Source organism: Arthroderma uncinatum, assembly GCF_011692745.1.
Source record: "Arthroderma uncinatum strain CBS 119779 chromosome Unknown scaffold1, whole genome shotgun sequence".
NCBI classification, from domain to species: domain Eukaryota; kingdom Fungi; phylum Ascomycota; class Eurotiomycetes; order Onygenales; family Arthrodermataceae; genus Arthroderma; species Arthroderma uncinatum.
In genome coordinates this window covers 3,947,973-3,971,521 of record NW_022983863.1, presented here as the reverse complement: position 1 = coordinate 3,971,521, position 23,549 = coordinate 3,947,973, and the positions used below count along the sequence as shown (strand labels likewise).

The 23,549-nt window shown below is 49.0% G+C and overlaps 5 protein-coding genes across 5 annotated transcripts; 2 read left to right on the top strand and 3 right to left on the bottom strand.

Annotated features, from left to right (window-relative positions):
• Nucleotides 1–213: 213 nt before the first annotated feature.
• Nucleotides 214–12,609, bottom strand: GIQ15_01205 (Polyketide synthase-nonribosomal peptide synthetase; the record flags this gene model as incomplete). Its single annotated transcript, XM_033548622.1, has 3 exons — nt 214–5,213; nt 5,268–8,139; nt 8,218–12,609. The coding sequence occupies 3 exons, from the start codon at nt 12,607–12,609 to the stop codon at nt 214–216; spliced, it is 12,264 nt and encodes a 4,087-aa protein (XP_033409573.1).
• Nucleotides 12,610–13,173: 564 nt separating this feature from the next.
• On the top strand, nt 13,174–14,295 carry GIQ15_01204 (uncharacterized protein; the record flags this gene model as incomplete). The annotated part of the gene is made up of 1 exon (XM_033548621.1): nt 13,174–14,295. One exon carries the CDS (start codon nt 13,174–13,176, stop codon nt 14,293–14,295), a length of 1,122 nt encoding a protein of 373 aa, XP_033409572.1.
• Nucleotides 14,296–14,826: 531 nt separating this feature from the next.
• On the top strand, nt 14,827–15,882 carry GIQ15_01203 (uncharacterized protein; the record flags this gene model as incomplete). Its single annotated transcript, XM_033548620.1, has 1 exon — nt 14,827–15,882. The coding sequence occupies one exon, from the start codon at nt 14,827–14,829 to the stop codon at nt 15,880–15,882; it is 1,056 nt and encodes a 351-aa protein (XP_033409571.1).
• A 1,733-nt stretch (nt 15,883–17,615) lies between these two features.
• GIQ15_01202 (GPI anchored serine-rich protein) lies at nt 17,616–18,437 on the bottom strand (the record flags this gene model as incomplete). Its single annotated transcript, XM_033548619.1, has 2 exons — nt 17,616–17,718; nt 17,770–18,437. 2 exons carry the CDS (start codon nt 18,435–18,437, stop codon nt 17,616–17,618), a joined length of 771 nt encoding a protein of 256 aa, XP_033409570.1.
• Nucleotides 18,438–21,479: 3,042 nt separating this feature from the next.
• On the bottom strand, nt 21,480–22,416 carry GIQ15_01201 (uncharacterized protein; the record flags this gene model as incomplete). Its single annotated transcript, XM_033548618.1, has 2 exons — nt 21,480–22,056; nt 22,397–22,416. The coding sequence occupies 2 exons, from the start codon at nt 22,414–22,416 to the stop codon at nt 21,480–21,482; spliced, it is 597 nt and encodes a 198-aa protein (XP_033409569.1).
• Between the last annotated feature and the right edge of the window lie 1,133 nt (nt 22,417–23,549).

Sequence of the window (23,549 nt, the reverse complement as noted above, 5' to 3'; positions counted from 1 at the left end):
AACCCCCTACTAGTTAAGCGTGCTTGGTAAACGCATATATTTGATGCATGTTTGATAGCTATCTGCACGTAGTATAATAAATAATAAATACTATCAGATGAGTATTTCAGCATTGAGTCTAGATACTTTGTGGACTTTTTAGCTATCCTATACTGAAATTACTACCTAAGTACCCATTAATTACTCAACATGATCTCGCCCAGTAGACACACATCACTCTCCAAGATACGGAAATTTCATGATCGACCCGCTTTCAAGAATGCCCTCCAAATATGCTATAATAAGCGGGTCAATACCGGCCTTTATAGCACGGCTCATCCATGTAGCTATGTCAACCTCCTCAAAGGTACACCTGTGTACCTCCTCCATATAACCTCTGAACTCATCCGCCAGAACTTTGGTGCCGCTTGAGTGGTGCCTGAACTGTATCGCGTCGAAACTGTCCTCTCGATCTCGGCGATGCTGGGTGCCAACGCCTGCAAGTTCCAGCGCCGCATACATTATCTCAGCTGCAATCTCATCCGCCTTCCTAAAATCTATATATCCTTCAACTGTTTCCAGCCGCGGTACACATCGCATTAGCACTGAATATCGCAAGATGGCATTGAGGGCATCAGACGCTTCAGCTTCTTCGCTTACTAGCACGCAGGGCCTGTGCACGGCAACTCGCCATAGCTTTGTACAGTCAGCTGCTTCCTCTGTGGCCCTTTCGCGTTGTAGGAATGTCGCCAAATTTTCCAGAAATACTTCACTTGCCCACTTGCTTGCCGTATAACCCTCGCTTCCATCGGTTGCAGGCATATAGCTCGCGGCGGAGATAGGGCCTGGTGAAGTGCTACCAGCCAGGAGAGCGACCCTATACGAAGATACGAAGAGTAATGGTATTGCGTGTGGCAGAGCAATAGACGCGAGGAAGTGTGTGGAGAACAGATTAGGCGAACGTAGGGAAGGGTAGGAGTTCAGGCAGTGGCCATTTGCTCCCGCATGGATGATCACGTCGATATTCTCCTCCAGCCACCTGCACTCTGCTGTATTTAGGCCCAAGGTTGGGGAAAGAAGACTGCCGGTATACCATTTCACTTTACTGTCATGATAAGCAAGCGAGGGAAGCTCATCAGTAAGCGTTGCAATGCAGTGTATTTTTGATACAAAGGGTGACTGGACTAAAGAGTGCAGGAGGCATCTACCAAGCACGCTTGTTACTCCCGTCAGGAGAACCTCAATGCTCAAAGTGACGCCTGGTATTGCCCGGTGTTCCGTTATTGGGGGAAGTTCGCGAACCCGTTCCTGTAGCCATGTGGGTATATCCGTCTCCGCCGCCCAGTTTATAGTCTCTTCATCTTTTTCCTGACGCTGTTCGTTTATGTGCCGGGCCATCATCTGTAGGGAACTAGACTGATAAAGCATGCGTGTGGACACAGTAACCCCGATATATTCTTTTATAGCCGCCTGAAGTTTCATTAAAAGTAGCGAGTTGCCGCCGCACAAAAAAAAATCGGATGACGGACGAATATCGGAAGCTCCGCCAGACTGGAATTTAGGAAGTACACGTTCCCACAGCAGGCGGAGCTCACCTTCGCGGATGGTCAGTCTTCCCAAATGCTGCGAGCCCTCGGAGTCATTGGTCTCAGGAAAAGGGAGATTGCTAATGGCCTTGCGGTCTATTTTTCCATTGGCAGTGATTGGAATTCTTGAAAGAATGATAATGGCGGCTGGGACAAAACACTGAGGAAGTTTTACCCGCTTAAGGATTTCGGTCAGCTGCTCATTATTCGTAGTATTGTTACTTGTCGACAATACAGCATATGCTACCAGGATATCTCCTCGCCGGGAGACGACAGCAGTGGAAAGAAGGCCGGCTGATTCTTGCAGCAAAGCATATTCGACTTCTTCGAGCTCAATGCGCACGCCGCGCAATTTGACTTGGGTGTCTCCATCTAGGCGTCCAAAACACAGCAAGCTTCCATCTGGCATTAGTCGACCCCGATCGCCGGTCCGATAGAGTCGTTGACTGACTCCCACTGCGCTAGTTTTGAATATGAACTTTTGGCAACCGCCGGCTAGGTCTGAATTGAGATATCCCAAAGCGATTCCTGCACCGCCAATACAAATTTCCCCAGTGTGATTTACAGGCTGCTGGTGGCCATATGCATCAAGAATGCAAATCGAATAATTTGGTAGCGCTCTACCAACAGCAAAGTTACTCTTTTCATCATTCTGGTCCTTAATATCCATGCGGATTGTCTGAAATGCGGCTGCAGCAGTGATCTCCGTGGGGCCATAAGCATTCGTTACTGTCAAGCCTGCTAGACCAAGACGGTGTAGCTCATATTTCAGCTGCGATGAAATAAACTCGCCGCCGATGCACGCATGGCGCCACACTTCGCAGCTTCTCAAAGATTCGCCACCATAGCGGAGCCAGGAAAGATATTCGGACGGCGTACCGATTGTAAGGGTGATGTGGCGGCGGTTTAGCAAGGCGGTTAATTCCACTGGATCCCGTCTAATATCGGATGGCGCAATAACCAAGGTACCGCCATGCGCGAGAGCGCTAAAGATTTGTACGATCGACATGTCGAAACCAAGAGAGCTCTGCTGTAAGACACGCTCACGGCCGAGGTTAAGTAAATGCGATTTAGCCGCTAAGTGGTTGACAAAGTTGGCTTGAGAAAGGAGTATTCCCTTAGGGGTCCCAGTGGAGCCACTGGTAAACAGAAGGATTGAGGGCGTCTCCGGCCTCGCAGAACATGGAACTTCGGCATGATTGGAATATTTTTCAGGAATTGCATCAACATAAATCTCATGGAGCGCAGTCTTTGTTCCGCAGCATAAGTCCCGCGCCCGGTCTTTGGTGGCTGCGTGGGAAAGAAGAAACACCGGCATACAGCTTCTTATTATGGCATCATGGCGAGATGCGGGAAGGCTGGTGTCCAATGGCACATATACGGCGCCTACATGTAGGACGGCAAGGAGGGAAACAATAGCGTCTGCTGATGGCTCGCACAACACCAAAATTTGAACACCCGCAGTGCATCCTGCTTGAAGCATCATAGCTGCGAGTGCGGTAATCCGGGAAGCTAGTACTGTATATGATATAGTGACTGCCCCCTCCTCAATAGCAGGCTCTGTAGAGTGCAAAGAACACATGTCCGCTATACGATTTGAAAGGCTAGTGGGCCATCCAAACTGCATTTCTGGGCCTCTACCGAGTTCGAGTGCTCGTATAACTTCAGAATTATTGTGAACCGTGAAGGCGTCTGCTTGAACGCTTTCATCGGCGGAAAACCGGTCCAGTAGACTTAGATAGGCGTCAATAATGATTGAGCAGGCGGTAGGATTGTATAGAGACGCTTGGCAATGCATTTCGACCATACTACCAGTAGGATTTTCTGAGACACCAAAGCTGATATCGTATGGAGTTTCTGCATCTTTCCCGTCATCCGTTGAGAGCTGCATGCGGCAGTCTTCGCCTAAAGGTATATCCCAAAACCCCCCTCTGCGGTAGTTTGCTGCAACTTGGAAGAGTGGTGTTATCCCAGAAGACCTGGGGGGGTTAAGATCATTAAGGATCACTTCAAATGGTATTGACGAATGAGCATAGGCACCTAGAACCTTTCTTGATGTTGCACGAGCAATATCTGCAAAAGAAGAAGCGGCTACCACTTGAAATCGTACCGGGAGCATGTTAATGAAGCAGCCCACGGTCTGGGCGAATCGTGGATTATTGCGGTTGCCATCAACAATACCGATACAGATATCGTTAACGGCTGTATAGCGGGTAATTAATACTTGTAAAACAGCAAGATGAAAATGGAACACACTGATTCCAAGTCGCTGGGATGCCTCCTTTACCGCTATATACTGTGACTTAGAAAGATTTCGGTATTCATGATGACTCTCATGGCGTTTTTGATCTGCCGGGCGAGTGCAAACAGTAGCCATGGGGAAGAGTGGAAGCGCCTCAGGAAATGTCGCAAACTCAGTTTGCCAATAGGAGAGCTTTTCGTTGAGAGCATCAGCTTCTTGTTTTTCCTGTTTTTGTTCTTGGGTAAATTGCAGCTGCAGCGTGGAATACTCAATGTATGAGCCAGCAGCGTTCTTATCCAGCGGCTGCATTCGATACGCAGTATCAAGGTCACGAACAAAAATATGCCAACCTCCAACATCCATGATTATATGGTGGTACCCGAACACCATGTCATGTTTGTCGGCGCTATGCGTGAGTACCGTAGCTTCCAAGGTATCCCCTTTCTCAAGTTTCCACACCCTGGACTTGAGGCGTGCCAGTTCCTGCTGAAGAGTGGTTTTGTCGGCATGGGCAAATTCCTTCAACCTGCAAGCGGATAACGCCATAAGGCCCTGCATAGGATGTCCGTCTTCGGTGCGCGAGTAAAAGCAAGTACGAAGAGACTCATGGTGCTTTGCTGTTATTTGAAACGCATGTCGTAATCGACCCACATTGAGAGGCCCATCAATGCGATAATGGAAAACCATGTTATATGCCGTAGGATCTTCTAAATATTTTGACGAAAACCAAATTCGCGCTTGTTCTGGAGACATTCGTTCATGGTGGATAATCTCAGCCTCAATTTCAGTTTCCTCTGTATCTGTGGTTGCCGAGTAGCTTGACGACTCTAAACCGCCGTTAATTTCGCTAAGATTAACATGAGCGTACAATACCTCGGCCTCACTAGCGGAAGTGCTCTGGCTCACGGTTTCCGAACTCTGGGGGTCATACTCCTCTAAGTGGTTGTTAACACAAAACTCATCTGAGGATTTAGTGGTTCTTGGCAAGTTAGTTAGCAAGGGGCTTGAGGAGTTTATGTTTCTCTCCAGGTCCGTAGAGTTGTATATGGCTGGGTTTGGATTGCCTTTTGACAGCGCGGATTCTTTTCTTTTCAAGTTATTAGCCATTACTTTCTTTATTGCCAGTGTGCAGATTTGGATCACAGTATCGCCTCCCAGAATCTTGACCACCGGGATATCGGCCCCCAACTGCTTGAGAAACCACGTCCTAATGTCGACCGCTATCAGTGAGTCAATGCCGAGGTCTATAATAGCCCGGTGAACGTTTTGTTTTGCATCCCCAGCAGCTAGTTGTAATGTATCATCGAGCTTGGTACAAAAGGCGTCCACTACCGCGGAAACGGCTTGGTCCTCAGATAGCTTGTCTTCGACTTGCTGCTGAAGGTCACCAACGATGGGGGCCTGTTCTTGCTGTGCCTAAAAATTTATGAATGGCACAAAATGTGCAAACTGCGGGTTACCTAGCCATGGTGTTTGCGTTCCAGGCGCTATAGATTTGGTTGCTGGCTCGATACCCATGATGATATCATGGGTACCAAAAGCGCTAGTAGGATTTCCACCAATAATGGCCACAGCAAAGGCATGGTGGACATCCGTCTCAGATATGGGCATCAAACGCATATTATGGAAATGTTGATCAAGCTGGCGGTTTTGGTTTCTTGTTACGTATCCAACATCGGAGACGTAGCCAATATGTATAATAGATGCCGAATGACCACGCGAACGTCGTTGAGCAACAAGGCCAGCCATGAACAAATTTGCAGCGTGGTAGTTGGACTGTCCAATATTCCCAACTATGCTCGCGGTAGAAGATAGCAAGATGAAAAAGTCTAGATGTGAATCGGCGAACACAGAGTCCAAATTTTCAGTACCATCTACCTTCGATACCAGGGTGCCGTTAAGCTGCTCGACGCTCATATCGAGGAAGAGTTTATCCGATAAAACCACTGCAGCGTTACATACGCCAGCAATGGGAGGCATAGTGTCATGCACAAGTTTGACAACACTTTGCACAGAGCTCATCTTCGATATATCCATTGGTAAAACTTTGATCGATGCTCCAACATGAAGCGCATCATCCAGTATGCTTGAGTCCACACGAGGATTCCTACTTGTAATAACGAGGTGTTTTGCACCATTGCGTATCATCCATTGACATATGGAGAGGCCTAGTCCTCCGGCAGCTCCCACCATTAGATATGTCCTATCTGGCCTGAATATACCGTTCATATTGAGGGGTGCAACGGTCAATGGGAGAGGCCCCCGTGTTTGCCAATCAGTCACAAAAGCCCTATGCGAAAGTGTCGACGTTTCAACGCCAGAAAGCTTGGTAGCATGGATGACCTCGCAATCACCGTGTAGCTGCTCCTGACAAAACCGTTCCTTTACGTGCATGTATGAGTCTTCTAGTAGTGGCAAAAACCCCATACCTTGAAGATCAACAGCCTCCTGTAAAAGCTGCACGCCAAGTAGTCGCTTCTCGCAGTCCGGTGGTAGGCATTCCTGAACCAAAGTACTTGCAGCCTGTGAATGGTCGGATTTAACCAGTGGTGGACACTGGAGGCAATCAATATAAAGCTGGGTATCACTAGGAACAGCTCTAAGGACGGTCCTTTTCGATGCATAGGGATGTACGTTGAGCCACCCATCAGGAGCAGCGTGGGGCATAGAAGTTACCAGGTACGTATTGACACCCTGACTGACAAGCTCTGCAGCCACGCTGGTGCCAAAAGATACGTCCTCCGCATATAAAAGCACCGGGCCAGGCTTAGTGATCAAGGCTATTGCCACGATAGTGGCGGCTTGAATAAACATTCGTTTCACCATAGCCGCAAGCGTTCTCGGTGTACAATCATAATTTTCAACGCGGAGAAGTTGATTAGACTCTATGTCGAGATGAGAACAGTTAACACTGGAAACTGCCATTAGTGTAGATGACTTTAATGAGTTGTCAGTGTCTTCGCGCTGAGTTCCGCAAACAAGATAGCTACCATCCCCATGGCTGGATGGAATATGTAAGGCATACATGACTTCGAGAAGAGCGCAGCTGACGGCACCTTGGGCCCCAACCAAAAAATTTTGGAAGTTATCGTGCGAACTTGCGGCTTGTAGAGTCATCTTGGAGAGATGGGGAGTGGCTTGAACAATAACTTCGACAGCGTCCACGGCTTTTGTGATAGTACGACGTGATGCGAAGTACACCTCGTTCATTGACGCATCGGGTTTCACTCGTGGGATGCTCGTTTGTCCATCTGCGTTAACAACGATTTCAGGTTCTTGCGACCATAGAATAGTAACCCCATCGACACTTTGGCAAAGACGAGCGGCTTCTCTGAGTCGTAAAAAGGCCTCCGTACAATGCCTTGCCATCACAGCGGCTGTTGCTCCCGGCCCTAGACCAAGGACCTGTAGGTTCACATGGGGAATCTCAGTGGGAAGCACTCGCGCGATCCCATAAAACATTTTTGTGCGGGGAGTGTGAGTTAGCTCTGTATTTGTAACCCAAAGAACATTGCTTGAATTCATCAGAAGAGCCTGCAAAGTAGCCATCCGTTGCGAAGTCATGGGAGTGGTAAACAGCGGCTGATCGAGCTCATGTAAACAAACCACTTCCGTTTCAGGACTAAGGTTCTCTGACTGTAGGTCATCAAGACACTTGACCATTCGAATTAAGGGCTTCCATGGCTTTGGAAGGAGCTTCTGGAATTCACCTATTATCCTAGAAGTCTTAAGGCTCGTTCCACCAACGAGCAGCACAGGTTGGGTGGGAATAGTAAGCTCCGCCGTCTGTGATAGCGGGTCACGTATAGTAAGGAAGCTGTCATCAATAGCCCTGCTCACAATCAAGGAAAGCGTATGTTTGCTCTCGTCCATGACGTCGTGCACGACATTTTCAGCCCCCGAAAATCCGTTCTGGAGTAGAAGCTCGTCCCATTCAAGAGTAGTTACAATAGGACTCAGTTTCCGTCCGGGTTCCTCGGCCAACCACCATCCGGGGAACCCGCCAAAAGTAAAAGGAACGCGAAGCGTATGCGTCCCGGTTGTTTCAAAAATTAGCACATAACCTCCTGGGCGCAGCAATGATCGAACGTTTTGCAAAGTAGCATTCAAGTTCCGGGTAGCATGGAATACGTTTGCCGCGATAATGATATCGTAAGAATGTTCACCAAAGCCTTGTATCTTTGGCTCCTTTTCTACATCAAACGTCTTGAAAACCATCTTGCGTGCAAACTTAGAGAACTTTTTAGTTGCGCGGGAGAAGAATCCAGCAGAAATGTCGGTATATGTATATAAAGCAAAATCGCTCTCTATCATATTCAAAATGTCCCAGGTCTATATGAAATATTGTCAGTCAGTGATCATAATTCTGGGCGCGATATCCCGAAAGAAATAGTATAGGGAAGAACATACCGTCCCGCCAGTTCCAGCGCCTATTTCCAGAATATTAGACCGTGGAAATTTGAAAGAAATCTGGTGCACCATCTGAGCCAGAAATTTATTGATTCTGGTACACCCCAGGTCGGCCATATAAAAGCGGTTTAGCATATCGTCCTTGTCCATAACTTCTAATATTTGCATCTCATTGCGAATGACTGCCACTATATTGGCGCCCACAGTGTGAAGTATCTGCAGCTCCACAGAGTTCGGGTATATTGAGCTAAGTTTATGCAATATGGATGGTGGGTCAGCTAGCCAGCTGCTCCGGAGTATTGGATGTTGGCCATTCCTAACAAACATTAGGTGTCTCTCATATGCCTCAAACATGCGCTGGTGATGCCATTGAAGTGACGCCCTTTCCCTAGAATCGATCTCATCAGTGAGCTTCCTCATATAGAAGAGCGCAACACGCTCGAGTGCTTCTACTAGACTAAGAAGTTCTGAATCCTCCGCAGAGTCGTGTAAGGGGTTTATCAACGCTAAGGAAACATCGTTGGACCAAACTGTCTTTGAAAATATCGGCCGATCGAGGGAGGTGTCTTGCTCTCCAACCATATACGTATTAAGGCCTTCGATCTGGAGGGCTGTCTTCCCAGACGAGATATAGTATACGCTAATATCTCCAGCTACTGCAGTCGCTGTGTTCTTAAGAGCCCATGCTTCAAAACCGACTTCGATTTGGCTTTTATTGTCCGACTTTACAAGCTGAGCAGAGAGGTTAACCCTGACGCGGTCAATGTGCGATGGCAGCAAAGCAGAGACAATTTGGCCGCTAGCCGGATGAGCTTGAGCAATGAACAGAGCCTGAAAGGCAACATCTAGCACTGCAGGGTGAATTGTGTAGTGAGTTCCCAATAGTTGTTCTGGCCAGACACCTGTTGCTGTTGCATAATTGAGGCAGCGGCGGCTATCTAAGATGTTTCGGAAGCTGCCGGAGTATTGAAGCCCAATGCCTTCAAACATGGAATAAAGTTGCTCACAGTCAATATCGACAAGGCTTGCCGGCACTGGACCTTTCGGCGGCAATGGCTCTTTGGGTTCCGAGGGGAGATTGAAATGAACGGAGAGACTGCCGCTGCAGCAGTGAACCATTGATGATTCCAGAGATGGGTCAGGGTATATATAAAATGAGAACTGTGCCCCCAATACACCTTTTGCGGAGGAACTATCGGTAAGGCGTAAGGTGAATAGGGTCTCGATTCCGTCTTGATTGTCAGGTATTACCACAGGACGATGAATATCCACATCCTCTACATCTATGAGTTGGGCTGAGTATCCATTGACCATGGCAAGATCATTTCCGGCTTCGACAGCAATAGAGACGTAAGCCGCACCAGGGAGAAGGACTTCACCTAAAATTTCATGTCCGCGTAGCCAAGGTATCTCACCCAGTTTCAAAACATTGCGCCAGCGCAGCTCACGGTCGTTATCATCTGGCGTACGGCGGCCCAGAAGTTCATGGTAAGAGTATTTGAGGGTACGATATCTCTTAGAGGTGCGGGATTCGCGCCAATAAATCTTGTCGTGCGCCCATGAGTATGAGGGCAAGTCTTTGATAATGGCGGGGGTTGATGTATTTGACTCAAGGAATGCAGCTCGGTAGCCAACAAAATTAAGGTATTGAGGACCAAGCCGCGCCCAGGTATTACCCAAGGCGGATGAAAAGGCCTCAATATCGTTTGTATTGCGGTTTAATAAACCCACGTACAATGGACCGTCTCCGTAGACAGCTTTAAAAGTATTCTCGGTAGGGCCCTTGAGCGCTGGGTGGGGCCCTACTTCAATGGCTAAATCAAACGGGCCGCCATGCCAGATGGCAGATTCGAGAGCTTGAGAAAATAGAACTGGATTTACTATGTTCGCCACCCAATATGGCCCCTTTAGGGTATTTAGATCGCCTGTAATGATGTCCGTGTTACCGTACACGCTCGAATTCCATGTGGGTTTGTCTGCGTCCGGGCGTCGGACTTCAATATCACAAGCAGTCAGTGAGCGGAGATATGATTCTGCACACGGCCGCATATGATGGGAATGGTACGCCGTATCAACTCTAAGCAGCCGCGTAAAGATATTATCTTTATCCAGTTCCTGTTTCGCAAGGTGGATTGCGTCTGTATCCCCTGAGAGAGTAACGCTATTAGGTGCATTGTACGCCGCAACCCTGATACGATTATGAAACTTCGAATGACTGCAAAGCTGTGTTGCCATCGCAGGCGAAAGCTCAGCGGCTAGCATACTTCCGTGTTCCCCGTTAATGCCACTAGCAAGTTTCGCATAGAAACCCCGATAATATGCGATCTGCATTGCTCCTCGTAGGGTGATAATCCCACATGCATAAGCAGCCGCGATCTCGCCAGAAGAATGGCCTACGACAGCGTGGAAGATGACTCCAGCCGCCTCAAGAAGATCGACCAAAGCAATCTGCACAGCAGTACATAACGGCTGCGAAACGGATGCTTCATTTAACCGTGACGAGGAGTTATCGGCGAATAGCTCTTCAACCAATGACCATTCTGGGATGTCATTGTCGGGTAAACTCTGTAGAATAAGCTCGCACTCTTCTATAGACTTTCGGAAAAGCGGCGATTTGCAAAATAGCTCGCGGCCCATTAAGGGCCATTGCGCTCCCTGTCCAGTGAAAACACCAAGGACTCCAGCGCCTTCGCACGGATTTATAGGTTGTGGCTGGTATCCAATTTCATCATCAGGGCTTTTTGCGTATTTAGCTACAAAACTAGACATTTTGTGCATAATGTCTTCTCGTGAAACACCAGAGAAATGTGCGCGAACGCGGTGAGTGGTTCGTCGAGTTTGAAGTACCCAACTCAAGCTTTGGAGATGAAGATGAGGGTTCTCTCTCAAATGCTGCAAGTGTGCTTCAATGTTTCGTAGCAACGATTGCCCTGATCTAGCTGAAAATAGCAGTGGGCTTAAAATGCTCTCATGGAACAAAAGTGTATCAGTATTGCCAAGAACAATTCCGGTGCTGCTCTGTACGTGGTCAACAGCAGCATCAACGGCAGCATTAGAATTGACTCCTTCAATAATAACATGTGCATTTGTGCCTCCAAATCCAAAGCTATTGACACTTGCCCTAGGAGAGGTGCCGGCAGGCAACACTGGCCAAGGGAGTGCAGTTGATGGAACCTGGAGTGGGCCATAATATGGGGCAATGTCGGGGTTAAGTTCGTTAAATAGTAGGTTAGGTGGAATGGTGCGATGCTTTAGAGCAAGAATCACCTTGATAACGCCAGCAAGTCCTGCACAGCCTTCCAAATGGCCCACGATCGTCTTGATTGAACCCACGTAAATTGGGTCATCTACCGACGCTCCATTTGGTCGGCGTACGAATGATTCGCTAATTGCTCTTGCTTCCACTGGATCACCAGCAGGGGTGCCTGTGCCATGACACTCAAAGTATTGAGGTCTATCATTCGCCAGATCGAGACCAGCGCGCTCATATGTTCGTTGAATTAAATTCACCTGTGCAGGAGAAAATGGCATTGTAATGCCAGGGCTCTGGCCATCTGAATTAACCCCTGTTCCTCGAACAATTGCTTCCACATGATCACCATCTTCGATAGCACGGCTAAGAGGTTTAAGAAAAAGGGCAGCAGCACCCTCGCCACGGGCATAACCATTTGCTGATTTATCCCACATCCGAGATTGGGAATCGGGTGAAAGCATATGAAGTTTGGATTCCGAAATATAGGGAATAGGATCAAAGATTAGGTTGACCCCCGCCACAATGGCCAAGTTGCTATCCCCATGAATTAATCCTTGGACAGCATGGTGCAACGCAACTAGGGAACTAGAACACGCTGTGTCGATTGTCGCAGATGGACCTTTTAGGTCGAAGACGTAGGAGATACGGTTCGATATAATACTATTTGCCGTACCCGTCGCTGCATACTTTGGGATGGTTTCAGGGTCGCGAACCTGAATAGAGGAGTAGTCATTGGTCATGACCCCGACATGGACAGAAGTCAGAGAGCCTTTAAGCTGATCAAGTGTTGTACCAGCACGTTCGGATGCCTCGTAGACTATCTCTAGTAACAGCCGCTGCTGCGGGTCCATTCCCGCAGCCTCCATGGGGCTAATACCGAAGAACGAAGCATCGAATAAGCGAGTATCATCATCAAGGAGATATGACTTGTTGGTAACGTCCGTGGAGCCATGGGTATCACCATTAGGATGGTAGAAGCGCTGGAGGTTTAGGCGATCTTGGTCAAATTCCTTCGAGACATCGCGTGGTCGTCGGAGCAAATCCCACAACTTCGATGGTGAGCTTGAGGCGCCGGGAAACCTGCAGGCCGAACCAATGATTGCTATTGGCTCCATTGGATAATTTCGTCCCTCAACCATTCTCGTCGGTAGAGTCGGAAAGAGTAGATAGATGGTAGTGATTTCAGTGGAAGCTCACGAGGTAAGATATTAGAGGATGTATGACCCGATGTCGCGTAAGGGGACTGTGTATGGGGGCCGCCTCGTCGCGAACAGCTGATGTACCAAAGTTCCGCCTAGAATTTCCCTCAAAATGCCACAAGTGAACCTTTGGCCCTGCTCGGAATATACTTAAGATAGCCCGCCCCTACATTTTCATCTCAAGGCCGCATCGCATGCATTCCGGGAAACCAGGCTTGCAGGGTTGTAAGGAATATTCCGGCGCTAATTCCGACATGCAGCGGTGATAACAGGCGTTGGCTGGGATTTCCCGCTGGAGCAAACCACACATTCCCCATTTTCATAGTATAGCCATTTGACAAGGCCTTTGTGCTGCCTTCGACGTATTGCCCAGGCTAAATAAAGTAGGGGGCCATAACTAAATTTTAATCATCTAGCGACGCTGCTTGTGGGTTATGTGGTTGATAATTATCATTTTTATCATAAGACCATTGAATACCAGGCAGCAATCACCGAGTTCAAAAAATGATAGTCTCTTCTGCCGTTCCAGCCACACATGCGGCTCTCAAGATCACCGGAACCGGCGCCGTTGCCCTCTATGCATCGGTACCAACACCTGTTCTCGAACCATCAGAGATCCTTGTCCGCGTTGTCTATATCTCCATCAATCACGTCGATGTAAAATCAGCAGACATGTCACCGTCGCGTGGTGCGACTAGTGGAACCGACTTCTCTGGGGTTGTAGTAGCCCTAGGATCGACAGTGGAAGTTGAGAATCACACAAGGCCTTTTAAACTAGGCGAACGTGTTCTCGGGGGCGTTTTTGGCAATAATCCTCTACGCCTAGACAACGGTGCGTTTGCTGAATTCGTTGCTGTTCCAGCCCGGCTTGTTTGGCACGCGCCCCAGGAAATGGATTTTGCAACGGCAGCAACACTACCTGCCGCATTAGCCACAGTCGGGCTGGCGCTATTCCGTTATCTCCAACTCCCAATGCCATCCTGCATCGCACCCAGCTACAGGGAGGGCCAACGTTGTCATGCATCCCCCGTCCTGGTTTACGGAGGTAGCACGGCGACAGGTGCAATGGCGATCCAAGTGTTAAAGCTAGCGGGATTCACGCCCATCACAGCATGTTCAGCGGCCTCGGCTGCGCGGGCCCGAAGTCTTGGGGCGGCGGCAACATTCGACTATCACTCCCCGACGTGTGGTGTCGAAATCCGCGAGCACACAGCAGGATTACTAGCAATGGCATTGGACTGCATCACCGACACAGCTTCCATGCGAATATGCTACGAGGCACTGGGACCGTCAGGAGGGCGTTATGTCGCGCTGGATTCATTTCCACTTCGAGGGCACACGCGCCGGAGCGTCAGGCCAGATTGGGTATGCACATACACGCAATTCGGACATGCAATCACTTGGGCGCCGCCATACAATCTGAGCGCACGACCAAATGACCGAGAGGCTGCTGAAGCGTGGTATACCGTGGCACAGTGCTGGCTGGATGAAAACCTCATCAAAGCCCACCCACGAGAGGAGAGAAGCGGAGGCCTGGCGGCCGTAGGACAGGGAATGGAAGAAGTAAAGAGAGGTCAAATCCTTGGGAGGAAACTAGTTTATCGCATCTCAGAGGAACTTCGCTAGAAGTCTCGAGTTGCTACAATGTGAATTGTGGTTTGATCGAACGTAAACCTGGTTGAGCTGGTCGGCCGTCGGAGAAAGATATATCCGGCACGAGCTAACCACATCGTTGTCTACCTAGTAGTGTAGATGCCAAATTCTGCATAATTTTACGGTGTATTTATTAGCTACCGTGTTCGAATACTGGCATAGCTTCATTTACATCCACTTCTAGACTGGCGCACGAATTCTCGCTGCTTCTGCTTCCTACTTATTCACATAAATTCCTATCTTTAGGTTGAGGCTAAGATGTCACGTGGCATTATACCCGGCATAAAAGTTATTCACTATTTTTAGCTCAAAGTGAATGACATCAGCCTGACATAAAGGGCATCCTTTTTCTATCCTCTCTCCCTTCCTCTCCTTCTTCTCTTTTTTTTTTTTAACAAGTCCAATGCTGGAAGTTTAGTACATCCACCTACTAGCTACGGTTCTATTTGCTTCAAACTCCTTATATACCCGGCTTATAGACACCAGCCACATACATACTGCAGTATGGATAGCAAGCTGCGTGCTGAGGAAATAACCAACATCCTCACCCTTACCGCAGCAAAGCGGGTGAGGAAATACGACCACATCTCAGCCTTTAGCATCCGCTTTGAAGCAGATGACACTGGTGCAGCATCCAGTGCTGGTGACTTTCGCTCCCTTGTCAAGACCTTCGGGCTGAGCGATATCGATGAATGTGTCATCCCAGCAGGATGTCTCTACCCAGCAACTAAAGTAGGAAATGTGCTGGAAATGCATCTAACCACCGAGTTTTCGCGCTGTTCCCAGACACCGGAAGGCCGATGCCTTGCAATTATCCACTATGCTGGACATGCACGTTATGACGAGTGCGACGGGCTTTTCTTTGACGCTGGGCCTATCCCAGGCCATTTTCCATTCTCGTCACTCACCAGCCGCATCTCGGAGTTCCACGCGAGCCAATGCCCTCCCTTTGATGTTGTCTTCATCATTGACTCCTATTACGCTGGTGGTGCGTCACTCCAGTATACTCCCAGGAGACGGGAGACCGTTGAGCTATTGGCCGCTGTTAGTGAGGATAGTACATTTACATCGAAATTGGCAAATGAGGCAGCGTTGGCCAGTGCCAAAATGCCATCGATCGATTTCATTGAGCTCTTAAAACGCACCTACGATATGTCAGTTGTCAAGAAACCGGTTCATAGGTTTCTTGCGGGTGCTATCCCGATCAGACTTCGATTTGCGGCAGAACTAAACGCCTCTCCGCCTCCATCACCCACTGCATCGTTGTCAGTGAATAGCAACTATACAGTTGTTATTAAATGCCATGTCGTTGATGATCCTACCTCAGCTGGGGTGGGCCGGCTGATTAAGACGATCGAAGACGTCCAGCACTCCATCGGCGTTGTCGTTGACCAAGTTTATCCCGCTGAATCTACCGGTCTAGTTATGCGCGTGCCACACAGCGTCTTCCTGTCTTTAGAGACCCTCTCGGGTATCGAAGTGCTGTTCGAAAACGTGGGGCGTCCTATTCCTGTCCGTGAAGTCGCTACGGAGTACACCAGTCGCCTTGTCAATTCGTGAGCCCCCAAGCACAGCCATCCTCTGCCACTATCAACTGGCATGCACAGGCTTGATAAATACACCGCCACCCAGGAACACAGCTCTCCTTGGAAAGCTTTATGGAAAATCGGCTCCCACAATTCTACGCCCTCCACTAGAGAAGTTGGCCTATAAACGACCAGGAGTGCATTCTCGAGACACAAGTCGGGCAAGAAGCCACGAGAAGCTTCTCCAGCAAGCATCGAAGACAAGTCAAAAAAGATATACATTAAGCATAGCGTTAAGGGGATTTAACAAGAATATTTAAGGACCCTTACATTTTATCATCAGGCCCGATGAACGCAGCATCAAATATACCTATGTTACACCTCCTAGGCTTGAGCTTATATATTCTTATATTTACCCATAATTGGCAGTGCTTTTACCTAGCCCTTTATAAACAAGGGCACCCTTTATGTAGGGATACTCGAGTCTTCGCCGGGTGGGAAAGGATACTTAATAAACTAGATGAAAGAACAATATCATGTTACCATAGCCACGAATTTCGTGGGGACGAGGCAGCAGCAGAATACAGCCAGGGCTTACTCTTAGGTTTTCCCCTTCGTTTATCCCCTCTTGTACTTCACCATCATCGCCATTATGATAGTAGTCTATAATCAACCCAACCTGAATTTTTTGTGAATAACGTCACTCTATTGATCGGAAACGGCCAAGATTGCGTCGAAGGGCGGTAAACGAGTTTAGGCTAATTTTATATGAAGTGTGTCAAGAAATCTCCGCAAGTAAAGGCACTGATAGAGTAATTTTAATTTTCTCCAGGTATATACGGGTAAACGGGAGGCGTGAAGAGCCTGAAACACGCCGTCCTGCCGAATAGCGTCATCCTGCGATGTTTGATTAAGGTTGGTTCTAAGATTGGTGTTTAATTGAACGGTGAGACCTGCGTGATTGCGAGGGGCGGTCGCATAGCCACGAGAAGGTGGTTTTTTTAATATACTGCGCAGGATGCAGGATGCTGATGGAGATCACGTCTGGTGTAGGATGGGGAAAGGCAGGGTTGCGAGTGTGAAGCTGGGGAAGCGCTGCGATTGATGAACACGGACAGACAGGCCATGGCATGGGGCCAAACTTAGGCAAGAGGCAAAGGCAGATAGCCGGCAGTGATACTACGACGGCAAGGCACGGATGGGCGATATTTCAATGTAAAGATCGAGTCCTAAGCGCCTCGTGGATGTGATAGAGAAGTAAAAAAGGTTTAAAAGTGTGATGTGGAATTTTAGTTGGGCGCAACATTTATGAGCGTTATCTTGACAGGAATGAGATGTATGCGATGTATGCGTTTTTCGCCCTCGTTGAATGTAGACAGGCCATGGCAAATTTAAAGAAGCAAGAAAAGGACGGAAACTTCAACTGATTAAATCAAGGAAAAATTACTAAAGAGGTATATAGCAGGTATTAAGTTAAAGAGTCAAAATTTCAAGCAAAGTCCATAAATTAACCACGTTTCAAGAGAGAGAAAAAAAGAGAGAGAAAACAAAGCACACAAATCTCCCTGGAAGAACCCAAAATGCCATGTCCCGAACGAAATTCGAATTCTTGTCTAGAGTGGTTCTATTTTGCCATGCACACTATGTTCAAGAAGAGGAAAAATAGAATGATCGAAATTTAATACCCCGTAGCTATGGTTTCGCCAGAACTGAGATGACAGGTTGAGGACGGAAAAGAGAGCTAGTGGAGTCATTAGAGAAGAGAAATTATGCCAGGATGATGGCAGCGACGGCGGCGAGACCGGCAACGGCGTAAGAGCCGGAGAAGGTGCTGGCGGCACCAGTGAAGGTTGGGAGAGCAGTGGTTGGGCTAGATACGTTAGTCTTTATGCATAAAATAAGAGGGTAAGAGACAACTTACTAGACACCAGTTCCAGTTGGCATGACACCAGTGCCGGTTGGGACACCGGTTCCGGGAACACCACCGGTTGGGACAGCGGTGGGGGTTGGCTGCAGGGTGATGACGGAGGTCATGACAGTTGGGATGCAGGTGGTGTAGGTCATGATGGAGGTGCTTGGCTGGGGCTGGCTTGGGACGTTGGTTGGGTATGGTGGAATGACGGTTGGAACACCGCTTGGGCTGGATCCGCTGGGGACTGGGACAACACCGGTGCCAGATGGGACTGGGACTGGAAGGTTGCCGGTGCCCATGGGGCCGGTTGGCTGCTCGGTAGGGACGACGGTCTCGGTGGGAGCTGGGACGACGCTGGTCTCAACGCGGGTGGAGGAGGCCGGGCAGTTGGTGACCTCTGGTGGGCAGTCGGTCACGGTGACGAACTCGGTAGAGTAAGAGGTTGGGACTGGGACTGGCTCGCCGGCAGGAGTGGTGGTTGGGACGGGAGCAACGGTAGCTGGGTGGCTGGAGGCAGGGCAGTTGGTGACCTCAGGTCCGCAAGAGGTGATGGTGACTTCCTGGGTAGAGTAGACGGTGGACTCGTATCCCTGGGCTTCGTAGCCACCTTGCTCATAGCCCTGCATGGCAACGGCGGCACCGGCGAAGAAAGCGACAGAGGCAACGGAGAAACGCATCTTGATTGATATAAAATATAACTTCTTGAGTTTATTTCGAAATGAAGTGTCGTTAGAAGGAGAAAAGAGTTAAGACCGGTTGGTTGGGAAATTCGTGTGTTTGTTTTAATGAGTGACTGGTAGTTAAAAGAGTGTGATGACCGAAGTCTGAGAGAATAATAGTGTGATGGAGAGAGAAAGGAAGGGAAGAAAGGAAAGGAAGAGGGCGATGGCGGAACATGGGCCCTTTTGTACGTTCAAAGGAGATTGCCCATGCACATCCCTTGCTCCTTTTTCCATCCGCCATCCACCATCCACATCCACCGTCCACCTGCATACGTGGGTCAAAGGATAGGGGGCCTCTCCTCCAGTCCAGCGGCAGGTTATCATTCGAGTGGAGCGCCCCAGGCCGTGTTTGTTCCTGGCAGGAGAGCATGTCCATCTTGCCTGGCTTCCCATCCCCCAATTGGCTGCATGGCCCCTAGCCGTACTAGCCACGCCGGAGCCCGAGCCCAACGCCAAATCATCCGCTAAGCAGGAACAGCTTTGCCCTGGCCACCCCGACTGGCTGCTGCCGGCCTCTACGCTGGGCCTATGCCTGGGTCGACGCCTGGTCGACGCCTGGGGCGGGAGAAACCCCGGCCGTGTGCAAGCCAACATCACCAATCAGGCAGGCCAGCAGTCTCTCTGCCCGTAAACAGTGCCTTTTTCTGGGTCTGTTCTCTGTTCTTCTCGACCTAAAGCCCGCTGTTGCAGTACGGGAACTTACACACGCTGTCATACGAGGGCAGCAACACACCAAGGAGATCAGAACAGAGAGGAGATCAGATCGCCTTCGAGTGTGCCTGTCATTTGCCAGTTGATCAGCGCCACTCTGCGCCAATCAGTCGGCGTTCCTGGTTCCTGCAGGTACGGTTCATCTGTCTTCCATGTTCTCTAACCACTCGGAGATGAACGCTGCCATCCTGATAATTTACTCCTCAAACCCGTGTAAGCGCCAGCATCAGCTGCTCACTCTGATGAGCTCCATACTATCATCGTCATTATCGTCATTATCATGTCTTTTTTATCAACTTGACTGACCGACAACTTGTGCCCCTGAAACCTAATATGCAGTTAGTAAAGGACTCCCGCCAGATCCGGTTAGGGGATAATACAGCGGGCGTATTCATAATTACATCTTGTCATCCTTTTGATTTCTCCATCTTCGTAGAGACACTGATTCAACGGTGAAGGCGATAGTGTAGAGCATGGGTGTTCGTCTAGCTGCTGTTAAGCGACTCGCCCTTCGCCCGACCATCCTGTGGCGTCGGCCCCTTGTCGCTGCCAACGACGCTGTGGGACGGTCAGACTGAGGACGCTTCTCGAACATCGCGCAGGCCAGGGTCGACATGTACAAACATCCATAGACTGTACTCCGTAGAATGTACGGAGTAGACTCTACTCTGCTCAATCGCAGCCTGGAGGGCGATATCAATCATGGGCCCTGAGATTACGGCTATCGAAGCCTAACGCCATCCTCCGTTGATCAGGACGATGGCTTACTCCGCATTTCGATATTCCTGCGACTACCGAAGCCAGAGCCGTATACCACGAATGCGCCAGAGGAATGAGATGACGGACATGATGCTCGTGCCTGAAGATCGCGCTCTGTTATTCCCATGATGTAGACGATGGAAGAGAGCGCGCGACCACCAACTCCAACATAAGAGTAAAAAGTCCGTTTGATATCGCGCATTCTCGTACAACAAACCGGTAAACAGACCGACTGCTGCTGGCGCCATATTGTCTAACTCCTTGCCTGTGTCACCGCGATGTCTTAGAGCGCAAATGCATGCATGCCAGTAATCGAAATACACCGACACAAGCAACAAAAAGAAGCTTCCTGGCTTTCTTTTGCTTGGCCCCCTCGAGCACATTTGAACACAGCCATCTCGATGCCTGTCGATCGATGACGCGGCAGGCACAAGTCCGCCTTGCTCGGTCGAGTCGCTGTGCTTGCACATGGACAAGGGGCCCCTAAACCGCTGTCCACACGGCCTTGGATAGATGAAACGCCCAGATCTCGCTCCATATATTTAACAGACCCAGCGCTGCAGTGGATAAGGCCAAGGCACCGTCCTCTTGGCGAGTTCCACCGTCGATGTTGAATGTTTCTTTGAAAGGAGATATATTTGATTAGGGGAAGGGGAAGGGGAAGGGGAGGCCTGGACCGGCGCCACGAAGAGGATGATTAAAATCTGGCTGCTTCCTTTGCATGTCTTCGGGATATCTTATCGCTCGTATACGGAGTACTCGAGAAGAAAGCAGAGGAAAGCCTCGTTGGAAGATTCGTTGCCACTGAAGAGAAGCAAAATGCATGTCCAAGTTCCACACTTCTACTCCACGATCACACCAACTCATCGACCTCTCCTGCCCTGTTGAGATATCGTAGCCGCCGTCTTTCGTCATGCGATGGACACGGACGGCACAGTTGCTGATGTCAATTTACAGGCCGGCCGTGGTTGAAGATAGGATGACATGGCGAGCGGCTATAGGATGAGAGCTGGGCGGTGAAGTTCTCATCGCTGATCGTGTATTCATCATCCATGGAGAAGCAATTGGAGTCGACCCAATTGTACGGAGTATTTCATTTCTATTTTTACTCGTCTTGTGTGCGGTTATCTCGCCTCATGGAGTACCAGGTGATCTCCGCTTATCGTTCAATATATCCATCACGACTCCATACTTACGCCAACATTGAGTCTAGAAGAGTTGCATCCTGTTCAGAAGCAAACATCTGCCAAGTTAAGATGGTTGAAATGTCAGGTAGTACGTATCGAATAGAGGAAAATGGATAATTTGACGATCTCTAGTTTGTTTATTCTAATTATAGGCTCTACTATGCCGTATCTAGCACATCAAGATCTAGCAACAAAAACAGAAACAAAGGGAATCTATTTTGGAGATTCCCACCGCTAACACCATAACTCCAGAGTGGTTGTGTCGTTTCTCATCGCCCTTCATGGCTATTAATGGAAGCAGGGCAATGCTTCCTTCCGCGTCAAACAGCTCATCGTCGATCTACTCTGCCTTCGTGACATAGTGTTTCTGGAACAAATCGTTTTGAATCCAGAGCAACTTGTTGAAAGCCCTGATAACGTTCGTCTTGGTCTGAGTATCCAACTCTTCGGCTCCCATCACTGCCTGGAGCACGATATCCTCCACGAAGCCCAACAGCAACGACATATGCATCACTTCGACGCGCAGCTCTGGCCGCTTCTCACGATGCTTGAATCCAGGCTTGCCGGTGTGCATGACGCCGACTTTATCGAGGTATTCCCAGAACTTGCTGCTGTCGGACCAATCGCTATTGCTCACAAGCTTGACGAGGTACGCCTTGAGGAAGTCCTTGCGGTGCAGGACGTTGGGGTGGGTGAGTGAGAGGTCGTTGACGGTGGTCTTTTCGGCGCCTTCGACTTTCTCTTGCTCTGGTTGAGGTGGTACAAAGGCTTTGGCGGTGACATCGAAGCCGATTAGGTTGGTGTAGATGGTGTCGAGGATTGCTGGGAGAGCGGGAGCGATAAGAGGTTTAGCACTGTTGATGGCAGCACCGTCGTCATCGGTGAATTTGAGGAACGACTTGAGGTAGTTGACACGGCTAGGGATGCTGGTCTCTAGCTGTTCCTCGTCGACGTGCTGGATCAAATGATTAATGACAGTCATGATTGCCGGTCGTGAGTGAGTTGAGTTGAATGTGTGTAACAACTGATGGTCTCTTAACCGTTGGGAGTTTGGTTATTGAATTGTTGATGATGAACAAGCAAGATGAGAGCAATTGAGAGCAGAGCTGCCAGCTATATATATGTTAAAGCCGTCAGGGAAAGTACCGGTGAGCTACATTCTAGGACGTCATTTTATGCATGACACATAGCGAGCTCGCAAAATAACCGTTAACAGCTACCCGGCGAGCCAATGGGATGTTTTCAATTTGCTATCACCAGGGGGCAAGCCGCTCCATGTGCTTGATCCTAAACGAAAAGTGGAACGACAGCAAAGAAAAGAATGCCTCTTGGAAGAGACATTCCGCGGAGATCTCAGAGACAGGAATGTCATCGTTCGCTTCTCCAAGTCAAACGGTCGAGAATTTGCATTCAAATTCTCCACGATTCCGAAGACCACTGGATCGGGTATCAAAATCTGCTGGTCATCCTCGCCTTTTCCACCTTCCCCGTGAATGACATGGGTTGAGATGGAGTCATCACGAAAACACCCTGAAGAGACAAGAGGCGATTGTGGAGATTAAGGAGTGCGAGATATTGACTAGGTTGAGATCTTGACTGGACGGTGGAAACGAGAGCAAACTTCTGAGGTGAGAATGACATTTTATGCGTGAAAAATGGCCTGATCTTTTGCGCAAAGATGGATTTTAAGCGGAGTTTTTCGGGTTTTCGCCTAGGATTTCGTCTAGGGACCCGTCCTTCCCCGAGCTGAGTCAGCGGGTTCCAGGCCTGACTTTTATAGACAACTACTCCATCACTATGTATACTGTCTTAAATTAAAAGAATATATGAAAGCCCTGGTTGGCAAACACTGTAAAATAAGTTAGATATTGAATGTCACTGATTAGCCGGATAATCTGGTAGTTATGTTCCTTTGATGGGAAACACCTCGGAACTGCAGTTTCACCGGTCCGAAGCCCACCAAAGTCCGGTTCTGGCATGACTACATTCACTTCATGGAAACATGATATACAACGTCTTTCTTTCATTTCCTTGCTCTATATTCTCCTTTAATGGTCGAGGTATTTGTGTAAACACTATACTGCCGCCACATACCCATCTCGAGCAACTTGCTACTAGAGACACCGACACCTCGGCTCCTCGGATATCTATATGAGTGACCCCGCCAACAATACTCGGCTGGTCTGCAAGAAAGTAAAAAGAGCGGATAGTTTCCTCTGCATCAACAATGGGCCATCTAGCATGCGTGGCTAGCTGCTCGCTTCGGAATTGGGCGCTCGATTTTGAAGGAAATACCAGACGCATTATCGAGAGCATACACAGATCAAAGGCGGCGGGGGCAACTCTGAGGGTAGGCCCGGAGCTTGAAATATGCGGCTACTCGTGTCTTGATCATTTTTACGAAGCCGAT